General features: G+C 46.7%; 1 protein-coding gene across 3 annotated transcripts in view; it reads left to right on the top strand.

The window, feature by feature from the left end:
- Positions 1 to 12,158, top strand: part of PCSK5 (proprotein convertase subtilisin/kexin type 5) — a 436,962-nt gene that overhangs the window by 270,536 nt on the left and 154,268 nt on the right. For all 3 annotated transcript variants that reach the window (XM_066604156.1, XM_066604155.1, XM_066604154.1), the window contains exons 18-19: positions 5,542 to 5,645; positions 7,558 to 7,687. In XM_066604156.1, the coding sequence (XP_066460253.1) occupies positions 5,542 to 5,645; positions 7,558 to 7,687 (234 nt within the window). The remainder of the gene's footprint in view (positions 1 to 5,541; positions 5,646 to 7,557; positions 7,688 to 12,158) is intronic.

The following is a 12,158-nucleotide window of genomic DNA, read 5'->3' as shown; positions in this document are numbered from 1 at the left end:
CAGGTCTTCAGAGGGGGAGTCAAGGGCATCAGCAGGGCAGGTTGCAAGAGGCAGTGCGGTGTCCAGGGGTAGAGGCAGGGCCAGACCGAATAATCCACCAAGTGTTTCCCAAAGCGCCCCCTCGCGCCATGCCACCCTGCAGAGGCCGAGGTGCTCTAAGGTCTGGCAGTTTTTCACAGAGACGCCTGACGACCGACGAACAGTGGTGTGCAACCTTTGTTGCGCAAAGCTCAGCCGGGGAGCCAACACCAACAGCCTCACCACCACCACCATGCGCAGACATATGATGGCCAAGCACCCCACAAGGTGGGACGAAGGCCGTTCACCGCCTCCGGTTTGCACCCCTGCCTCTCCCCCTGTGCCCCAACCTGCCACTGAGATGCAACCCCCCTCTCAGGACACAGGCACTACCGCCTCATGGCCTGCACCCACACCCTCATCTCCGCTGTCCTCGGCCCCATCCAGCAGTGTAGTTCAGCGCACCGTTCAGCCGTCGCTTGCGCAAGTGTTCGAGCACAAGCGCAAGTACGCCGCCACACACCCGCACGCTCAAACGTTAACCGTCCGCATAGCAAAATTCATCAGCCTTGAGATGCTGCCGTATAGGGTTGTGGAAACTGAGTCCTTCAAAAGTATCATGGAGGCGGCGGCCCCGCGCTACTCAGTTCCCAGTCGCCACTACTTTTCCCGATGTGCCGTCCCAGCCCTGCACGACCACGTCTCCCGCAACATTGTGCGCGCCCTCACCAACGCGGTTACTGCCACGGTCCACTTAACTACGGACACGTGGACAAGCACAGGCGGGCAGGGCCACTGCATCTCCCTGACGGCACATTGGGTGAATTTAGTGGAGGCTGGGACAGAGTCAGAGCCTGGGACCGCTCACGTCCTACCCACCCCCAGAATTGCGGGCCCCAGCTCGGTGGTGGTATCTGCGGAGGTGTATGCTTCCTCCACTAAAGCACCCTCCTCCTCCTCCTCCTCCTCCTCTGTCTCGCAATCAAGATGTGTTAGCAGCAGCATGTCGCCAGCAGTCGGTGTCGCGCGGTGTGGCAGCACAGCGGTGGGCAAGCGTCAGCAGGCCGTGCTGAAACTACTCAGCTTAGGCGATAAGAGGCACACGGCCCACGAACTGCTGCAGGGTCTGACACAGCAGACCGACCGCTGGCTTGCGCCGCTGAGCCTCCAACCGGGCATGGTCGTGTGTGACAACGGGCATAACCTGGTGGCGGCTCTGCAGCTTGGCAGCCTCACGCACGTGCCATGCCTGGCCCACGTCTTTAATTTGGTGGTTCAGCGCTTTCTGAAAAGCTACCCACGCTTGTCAGACCTGCTCGTAAAGGCGCGCCGGCTCTGCGCACATTTCCGCAAGTCCCACACGGACGCTGCCACCCTGCGCACCCTGCAACATCACTTTAAGCTGCCAGTGCACCGACTGCTGTGCGACGTGCCCACACGGTGGAACTCTACGCTCCACATGTTGGCCAGGCTCTATGAACAACGGAGAGCTATAGTCGAATACCAACTCCAACATGGGCGGCGCACTGGGAGTCAGCCTCCTCAATTCCTTTCAGAAGAGTGGGCCTGGTTGGCAGACATCTGCCATGTCCTTGGTAATTTTGAGGAGTCTACCCAGGTGGTGAGCGGCGATGCTACAATCATTAGCGTCACCATTCCTCTGCTATGCATCTTGAGAAATTCCCTGCAAACCATAAAGGCAGCTGCTTTGCGCTCGGAAACGGGGGCGGGGGAAGACAGTATGCCGCTGGATAGTCAGGGCACCCTCCTGTCTATTTCTCAGCGCGTACAGGAGGAGGAGGAGGAGCATGAGGAGGATGAGGAGGAGGGGGAAGAGACAGCTTGGGCCGCTGCTGACGGTACACCGGCTGATTGCCTGTCATCCTTTCAGCGTGTATGGCCTGAGGAGGAGGAGGAGGAGGAGGAGGAGGAGGATCCTGAAAGTGATCTTCCTAGTGAAGACAGCCATGTGTTGCGTACAGGTACCCTGGCACACATGGCTGACTTCATGTTAGGATGCCTTTCTCGTGACCCTCGCGTTGCACGCATTCTGGCCACTACGGATTACTGGGTGTACACACTGCTCGATCCACGGTATAAGGAGAACCTGCCCACTCTGATTCCCGAAGAGGAAAGGGGTTCGAGAGTGTTGCTATACCACAGGACCCTTGCGGACAAGCTGATGGTAAAATTCCCAGCCGACAGCGCTAGTGGCAGAAGGCGCAGTACCGAGGGCAAGGTAGCAGGGGATGTGCGTAGATCGAGCAGCATGTACATCCCAGGCAGTGCAACAGTCTTTAAGGGCCTGGCCAGCATTATGGCTCCCCACCAAGACTGTGTCACCGCTCCCCAGTCACGGCTGAGTCGGCGGGAGCACTGTAAAAGGATGGTGAGGGAGTACGTAGCGGATCGCACGACCATCCTTGGTGACGCCTCTGCCCCCTACAACTACTGGGTGTCGAAGCTGGACATGTGGCCTGAACTAGCGCTGTATGCCCTGGAGGTGCTTGCTTGTCCTGCGGCTAGCGTGTTGTCGGAGAGGGTGTTTAGTGCGGCTGGGGGAATCATCACAGATAAGCGTAGCCGCTTGTCAACCGACAGTGCCGACAGGCTAACACTCATCAAGATGAACAAAGGCTGGATTTCCCCAGACTTCTGTTCTCCACCAGCGGACAGCAGCGATACGTAAGCAATACGTAGGCTGCACCCGCGGATGGAAGCTACGTTCTCTCTCACCATCCAAAACGGGGACATTTCTGCTTCATCAATCTGTGTCTAATATTCCTCCTCCTCCTCCTCCTGCTCCTCCTCCTGAAACCTCACGTAATCACGCTGAACGGGCAATTTTTCTTAGGGCCACAAGGCTCACTCAAATAATTTTTCAGAACAATTTTTATAAGTTTCAATGCGCTTAAAAGCATTGGAACTTTAACTTGAACCAATTTTTCGTTACACTGGGCTGCCTCCAGGCCTAGTTACCACTTAAGCCACATTAACCAAAGCGATTAATGGGTTTCACCTGCCCTCTTGGCTGGCCATGGCCAATTTTTGGGATGTACATTAGTACTGTTGATACAGCAAATTTGTGGGCCCTCGCCTACAGTGTAATCAAATTAATTTTTAGCCCACCTGCATTACAGCTGACGTTACCTCAGCTGTGTTGGGCAATGCAATGGGATATTTCTGTGTACCGCCGGTGGGTTCCAGGGAGCCACCCATGCTGTAGGTGCACACGGAGTTTTTAATACATCTGTACACTTCTAAAGAACCCCAGTCTGACTGGGGCATGCAGTGTGGGCCGAAGCCCACCTGTATTACGCACGACATTACTACCTCAGCTGTGTTGGGCAATGCAATGGGATATTTCTATGTACCGCCGGTGGCTTCCTGGCACCCACCCAGGCAGTGGGTCCACAGGGAGTTTAACCTACATGTGTCCACTTGTAAAGAACCCCAGTCTGACTGGGGCATGCAGTGTGGGCCGAAACCCACCTGCATTAACCCTTTCCAGTCCACTGTGTGACCTGTGAAGACATTAGGGTTTAAGGCTGTACAGCTCCGTTGTTGGTAGACGTCCGCCGGGGTTCTCTTACTGTATATTGCCAGCCTCTCTGCTGTCGGAGCCTATCCTACGTGTCAGCTCATGCAGTACTGGCTTTAGCCAGCATATAGCGCCGTTGTATAACAGCAGAAAAAGAGTAAGCCCCCTAGGAAAACCATATACAAATTGGATTGGAAAGGGTTAAGCACAACATTACTACCTCAGCTCTGTTGGGCAATGCAATGGGATATTTCTGTGTACCGCCGGTGGGTTCCAGGGAGCCACCCATGCTGTGGGTCGACAGGGACTTCACAATAGGGAGTTGTACCTGCCTGTGTCTATGAATTAAAAAGCCCGGTCTGACTGGGGCATGCAGACACCTTGACAGAATGAATAGTGTGTGGCACATAGGTTCCCCATTGCTATGCCCACGTGTGCAGCTTCTGATGGCGGTGGCACAGGATTCTATTTCTCATTGCTTCTGTACAGCATTGTGGGCTATCGCTCCGCCACTTTTAAAGAGGGTCGCTGCCTAGCCGTGCCAACCTCTGCAGTGTGTGCCTGCGGTCCCTCGTCATGGCAGACGCAATTCTAAATAGACATGAGCGTGGTGTGGCATGAGGGCAGCTGAAGGCTGCCCAGGGACACTTTGGTGTGCGCTGTGGGGGGGGGAGGGGGGGCGGTTGGGCAGCATGTAACCCAGGAGAAGTGTCAGTGGAGTGTCATGCAGGCAGTGATTGTGCTTTGTTGGAGGTAGTGTGGTGCTTAGCAAAGGTATGCCATGCTAATGAGGGCTTTTCAGAAGTAAAAGTTGTTGGGAGGGGGGGGGGCCCACTCTTGCCGGTATTGTGGCTTAATAGTGGGACCTGTGAACTTGAGATGCAGCCCAACACGTAGCCCCTCGCCTGCCCTATCCGTCACTGTGTCATTCCCATCACTTTCCTGAATTGCCCAGATTTTCACACATGAAAACCTTAGCGAGCATCGGCGAAATACAAAAATGTTCTGGTCGCCCATTGACTTCAATGGGGTTCGTTGTTCGAAACGAACCCTCGAGCATCACGGGAAGTTCGTTCCGAATAACGAACACCCGAACATTTTGGTGTTCGCTCATCTCTAACTGGCACCATACGTCTGGGCACCAACAATCAGCCTGTGGTCAAAGTTACTCAAGTCACCATGTTTACCCACGACTGACAAAGTCTGCCAAGCAGAGGAGAGTTCAGCACATTATCTAAGAGCAGATCGTGACGTGACCATCACATGGTACCGAGATGCTGATCACAAGATCTCATGTGCTAGCTGCTCCTAAGACAGTGATTATTCAGTGTTTATTTTAGAGATCAGCCATGTAAAATGCAATTTTCTAGTTCTAATACATTCTATCAGCATTTCATCGATAGTTGGTGTAATGAGTCCTTCACATAATTAGTGTAAGTGAATTGACTGCCATGTTATCCTTCCATTGCTGATGAGGGATTATGGAGCTAAGAAGATAAATGAGACAAGTATTGGATGTGAATATGTCTCGGTGTTATCACAACTATAGTATTGAGTATGTAAGTGATTGATATTGTAATTTGTCCCCCCTTTCTTGATAATTTATCAGGATTGTCTGATTGATGGTTGCTGGTCCAGGCATTAAATCCTGGACAGGCAGCGGATGTTTATTGAATGACAGAACAAATTGTGACATCTGTAATAATGGCCGAATGTCTCTTTTATGATGTGCAAGAACCCATGGAGTAAATAAGACCATAGACAGAAGAAACTGATGGAAGGCAAGTAGAAATTAGCGTATTGCTACTTTATTGGACTGGATAATATGCCCAATAGTAGACTATTAATGGCTAGGGTTAAACATTCTGCTAACCCTCTGGTAGGATTGTCCTCGGGGCTTCTCCCCTCGTCACCGCAGCTTTCTCTTGAAGGAATAGGTTTGCGTTGCTGTGATCTATCCTTTACAGCTTTTCTTTCTGTAGTTTGCAGGGAACCCGATGCCTCATCAGCTGCGATGATGGAAAGTACTTCAGCAATGTGAAGAAGGAGTGTGAACCGTGTCACCGGTCCTGCGCCACTTGCTCAGGTGAAGTATGTCTCTGGGTGGGAAAATGTGTTACTGGATATATAACACTTTCAGTTATTTACCACCACTGTGTTTTATCTCATTTATACAATGTGTATATACACAATATATTCCCATGTGTATGTTCAACATATGGATTTGTCCAGGCCAAATTATATTGCTTGTTAAATCAGGGAACAATTCCCATTTTCTCAATTTAGCTACATTATATATAAAGGAAGGAAAGAAAGAAAAATAAAATAAACTCTCGACTGACAATTATTATATAATAAATGGTAAAAAAAATGGCTGGCGCCTGTAGTAAGGGCCTAAATCCACATTTGTAGCCCATCAACATTTGCATGTAATCTCCCTTCTATGTAATATCTGTAAGGGTTGTGACTACTTAGGGGTTGTTAGCTCATTGGATCGGCACCTTTCCTCCACCAGATGGATGATCGGATACCAGTAAACCACATCCAGGCCAGAAGTTTAGTAAAAACGTAGTAAATCTGTCCTTTATTCTGGTAAATCATCAGCAATTATAACACAATCTTCATACTGTTGTTAGTATACATGAATGCATACAAGTCCTTGGAGGTCTGGCCCCTACATAACATAGGCTTTGGACCTGACTAACCAACAGGCCTAATGCCTTGGCATAACTAAAGTCCATCACCTCATGCCCATCCAGGGTGCCAGTCTAAGGACCATCCACCCTTGACAGACTGCTGGTTCTCCCAATGGACACTAATGGACCCCGAGCACAGCCAGTCTAGAGGTTCCTCTCCCCCAGAAACATCCATACAAGTGTCTCCTGATTAATTAGCAGACTAGATCCTTTCTTTGCTGGATATTTTCTCTAAAAGCGTGTTCTCATATCCCCTAGAGGCCATTTCTGGCACTGCATTCCTACAGGGTGCTATTATGCATTACTGTTTTTGTATGCATCAAAAATGCGAAAAAATGCATATACAAATAGATGTATTGTTAAAAACGCATCTGAAGTCACTAAGATTGCTTAACATTGATTAAAAAATGCAAAATCCATGTTTTCTTGCAGAAACTAAAAACGCTAACATATAATAGAACTCCAATAGCATCTTTCTCATTGGTATATCACGTACTCACAGCTATAGAATAAAATTCCTTCAGCCTAGCTCGCGGTGGTCCAGAAATGCCGTTGGCAGTAATTGTCTCGGGGGCTTAGCTTGAAGCTTTAGGGTTTCGCTACACTAACGGCTAACAGAACAGCATTGTATTTCTTTGTATGTGATACTGTATAGCAATTAGGTACAATATAAGGAACAAGTTCCCATTTGTAAAGTGAGATCACTCTATATACATGATTGTGTATTGTGATAAGTTTTAGTCCCCCCACAATGTCCTCTTATAGTGCTGATGTTCTCCTATGTACCATCTTGGGCTAATAGATCCTAAAGGAGAATGGCCCTCATTAACTCTACACCGCTGTGGCTACACTGTTATATAATATACCCTCAGATTAGCACATCATAAACATGACCCTTATGCACTAAAGGCCCCAGCATGTAATCCTGATATATGCTTCTTAAGCTGTCAGTAAGGGTGGTTTTGCATCTGCGCTGGGGATGCCGCTTTCCTTCTTCGTTCAGGGAGCAGGAAAGGCGAATTCCTGCAACCGAACAGCGGCGGGCGGACCTCAGTGACTATAATGGGGTCCGCTCACCTTCCAATCACCATTTGGATGGAAGAAAAAGGGCTGCCGCATCCGTGATAGAAGCTCCGGACGGCAGTTCCAACGCAGATATGAAACCAGTCTAATATTGCCTCTCTCGCATGTATGTAGTAGTCCATTTTGAACTTTTACCAAATCCATGTGTTATACGTAGATAAACTAGGTAATAACACTGTATTTTAATACATATATGATGTTTATATGTTATTCATCTAGGTCCTGGAATAGATAATTGTATAAATTGCGCAAAAGAAATATTCTTTGAAGACGGACGTTGCACCCTGTCGTGTGGCTCTCAATATTATATGGCACCACCCAAAGCAAACGGGTTTAAAACCTGTAAAAGGTGAGCGGTATTGTCATACAGCAATGCGAAATATTGACTTTGCTTTGTGCTTTAAAGCAGAGGAAAATATCCTTGGTGGGTGAGACGTTAGGATGTATTAACAGCATATTGAGGCATTCGTGTTTGTCCTCCGGCAATAATAATCTAATAACTAGAAGAAGTGTGACATTAATAATGCATTGAACATGATAGGGAAGGCAAGAAGTGTAGTGAACATAAATAGTCCAGCATTGGAAGCTATCCCGACGTATCACTGAATGTGCAGCAGCTTCATCTTTAGAATTGGATACAATTATTACATTGTAACAGGTTTTTTGTAATTTCTTGCATACTATCAAAGCTTTACATATGATATAGAAAACACAAAGGGCAATTCTCAACAGAGCTGTTCATATCTTGATCACAGCTTTATAAACTTGACTCATAAACATACCCAAATTAGTTTGGATTCTAATTTCATTCATTTTACCATCTGCCAAGTGGAAATGATCATATAATATTATATCATATGGCAAATCAACCGCTAGCAAATGTGTGTATGTTGTATCTTTACTTTTAAAAAGGTCGTACCAAGTTTTACACCTCACTCCTATCCACATGATAGAAGATAAGTGTCTTATCATTGGAGATCCAACCTCTTGGATGCCCACTAATCACAAGAAGTGGGCCCCCTGCTTCCTGATCACAAGAAAGGGGTTCCTATACCCCCCTCAGATGAATGGAGCAGTGGTTGAAAATGTATGCTGACACTTCTTTCATCCTTATGGGTCTTCCAGAGAAAATATGTCATGTCCATCCAGGCCTATTAACCAACAGATTCAGAGACAAAGGACAGGGATGGGCTCAATAATGTGTAAAACACAGAGGGTTTCTGCATCACTAGACATGTGAGACAAGACAACTGATGGTGGTAGAAACAGAGTTAAAGCCTAGTATCTTTCCCTAGATCAGCCCTGAATGGACCTGACAATAAAGTGGAGCACCCGCCCTGAAAAGGGCGACCCCATGACAGAAATCTGAATTGATTTTCTACAGGTGTAGTATAGAGGAGAGGAAATATGTGAGATACATTAGACAAACAAAGATGCTGATGTCCGAATCTGAGAGCAACAGTAGTTAGTTCCAGAGGCAAAAACAGACAATTGTAATCCGAAGTCCAAAGGAAGGTACAAAAAGAAATGCTCAAAAGCACTTAAGCAAACACACTTAACCACTGAATAGGATCAATATGCAAATGTATTATTGGAATTCTCTTTAAAGAGGAATCAAAAGAAATACCCCCAGTGAGCCCCTGATAGGCTGACTGAGATGATAGACACCCTGGACCCATGCATACGCCCATTCCCCCTTGGTGTCAGCATCGTCATGACCTAGTGCTGTACTTGGCTTCTTTTCAGCAATACAGAGTTCAAAAGGAAGCAGCGCACATGCTCAGCCACCATTTCATTCATATGAGGGGACACAGGACCCTAGTTCTTGTGATTTGTGGGGGGTCCTAGTGGTCAGAAACCCAATGATCAGACCTTTATCGCCTATGCATAATAGATAAGTTTAAAACTTGGTACCGCACCTTTAAAGTAAGCACAGTACTCTCAATGTGGGTTGGCTACAAAGAGACGTCAGATGTGAGACTTGAAAGAAGAATAAAAGGGAAGACAATATAAGAAGTTTCTCTTGTCAGCAACTGGAGCATTAAGAGATTTTAATGTCAAGTTTCCATCAGCAGTGATCATGTTGTATTCCAGCAGGGTCATACTTATGGATGCAGTAGTACTTCAGCACTCGACCACAATTTTTCTGGAAGGCTTTCTTCCCATAAGAAATAATGTAAATGTATTTAATAGCTAGCCTTGTACTTCACTGTATTACTCAGTACAGTATTATACTATACAACATATGTAAAAGGATACAAGACCAAAACATCACCTGGCCTTTTTTAAGGAGAACGGGTGACTTGAGTGAATGGTAGTGAGGAAGGAGGCGGTTATTGTGTGGAAGGGATGTCACCTTCCATAGTGACTGAAGGCACCTACTGGAGTCCTATCTGCTTGATATTCTTCAACCATATGGATAACCGTCTCACAAAAAAACTCTCAATGAAAATGTGTTTTTTCTTGAAGATTATTCTAAAGTGGGATACGATATGGTCATTCACTAAGTTCAAAAATATGGTCTGTTCCAATTCTGTCAGGGTGATACTTTTTGAAAAAGTTTAGCATTTCTGACCATATGGCACATATTTCTTTTATTACTGAAGTGGAACGTTCTTCACTTTACTCCTCTTCAGAGATGAGCGAGCATACTCGCTAAGGACAATTACTCGATCGAGCATTGTCCTTAGCGAGTATTTCCCCGCTCAGAAGAAAAGGTTCGGCTGCCGGTGAGAGGTAAGTTGTGGCAGTGAGCAGGTGGGAGCGGGGGGGGAGAGAGGGAGAGAGAGATCTCCCCTCCGTTCCTCCCTGCTCTCCCCCGCCGCTCCCTGCCCGCCACGGGCAGCCGAACCTTTTCTCTTGAGCGGGCTGGTACTCGCTAAGGGCAATGCTCGATCGAGTAATTGCCCTTAGCGAGTATGCTCGCTCATCTCTACTCCTCTTCCTCCTCACTTGCAGATTATTGTGCTGCCATCTCTTGCTGTTTTTTCTCCACGTCTTGCAGTTCTTCTGTCATAAGCTCGTCTTGATGTTCTTCCACCAACTTCTCATTATCATTAGCATTGACCTCAAAGCCCATAGACTTGCCTAGGGACACAGTCTCCTTGACTACAGGCTCAGTTTTATCCTCAAATCCTTTAATGTCCCTCTCCACTACTGCTTTAGCATCCGGTCACAATTTGCTCCAAACAGAGTTCATTATCCAGTAGGTGACTACATCCCAAGCCTAGACTATGAAACATGCAATAGAGAATGTCAAAACACTCCATCCAAAACTCTTGGAGGGTCAGCTAAGCATCAGGAATTACTTCAAAGCACCTCTGAAAAAGAGTTTTTTGCGTAGAGTTTCTTAAACTTTGATATCACCTGCTAGTTCTCAGTGGCGCAAAAAAATTGTCGGGTTACCCATTCTTTATTATTTGCCCTACACATTACATTATCCTGCCCTTCATTACATTTGTACTCTTAAAAGTTTGAGGGGGTTTGCTGGGGTAGACAAGCAATGACATTACTTTAAAGTTTCCACATGCATTTCCACACAACAGAAGAGTTAGTTTATCCTGCATTGGCTTGTGCACTGGTCAACTTTTTTTCCTCTTGTGTGCTGAAGGTCCCATTTAGCATTTTTTCCTAAATAGGCCTGTCTCGTCACAATTGAAAACTCGCTGCGGAATGAACCCTGCAGCATCTACATATGCTTTAAGTTCTGAAGCAAACTCTTTTGCAGCTTTTTTTTGTTGGCACTTGCAGCCTCACCATGCCTAACCATGCTATAAATTCCACTGGCCTTGAATACTTCAGCCTTAGCCCTCATACCAGGGGTGTAATTATCAAGACTTGCATACAGTTGCAATGCCTTCAGGCTGATCAAGGCCTCTGAAACACTACCACCAGCTATCTGTTTTTCATTTACCACTCTAATAAGAACTTCTCCATATCTTTCATTATTTGAGACTAGCAATGAGCGAGCATGCTTGGTTAAGGCAATTACTTGAGCGAGCATCGCTTTTTTCGAAAAGATTTGGGGGGGGTGTGGGGGGGAGGGGGGGGGGTGAGAGTGATCTCTCTCTCGCAGTTACTCGAAAAAAGCGATGCTCGCTAGAGTAATTGCCTTAACCGAGCATGCTCGCTCATCTCTATTTGAGACCTTTGCTTTGGCATTACTTTTACTCCTTTCGCAATATCATTTTGCTTTAATAGCCACTTTATGTTTCAGTATTGTCTAAATTGTTGACTTAGCCATGCCATACTGAATGTCTAATGCCGACACACATACACAACTCTCATACTCAGCAATAAGTTCTTTCTTAATTCAATTGTTGTCCTTAATGTTTGGCACTTTTAGTACTTCTGGAAGGTTTCTCGGGTGACACGATGAGCACTATCCTCTTTCTTTCACCCATTGCTCCACCTGGAAGCAAAAGCATCATCACAATAAAGAGTTGTCTCTTGTATGTACACAGCATGACGGTCAAGTGCCGAGCAAGTAGTAGAGTATCAAACAAATATACGGCTCGAGGATCGATATGTTCGATTGTGGAGCACTTTGAGTGCCGAAGTCCCACTTGTACCTCAACACGGTATCAGTTTAGCCCACAGAAAATAGTCTAGACTAGATACAATTGTATCCACTTCTCATCTGAGAACAGGACTGGGCAAAATTCATTCTGAAATCGATACTAAACAAAGAATAGAGATATCTAAAGAACTGGAAAGTGTTGTTAGAGGTCTGCAGCATATTAGGTTCTCTTGCTTTAAAAGAATATAAATGGAGAATATGGAGAGCTGCCGTAGTAGAATGAAGATGTCATTATTCGCTG

The sequence above is a fragment of the Eleutherodactylus coqui genome, chromosome 5 (assembly GCF_035609145.1).
Source record: "Eleutherodactylus coqui strain aEleCoq1 chromosome 5, aEleCoq1.hap1, whole genome shotgun sequence".
Lineage (NCBI taxonomy): Eukaryota > Metazoa > Chordata > Amphibia > Anura > Eleutherodactylidae > Eleutherodactylus > Eleutherodactylus coqui.
Note: the sequence above shows the minus strand (reverse complement) of the source record. Positions and strands in the feature narration are given on the sequence as shown.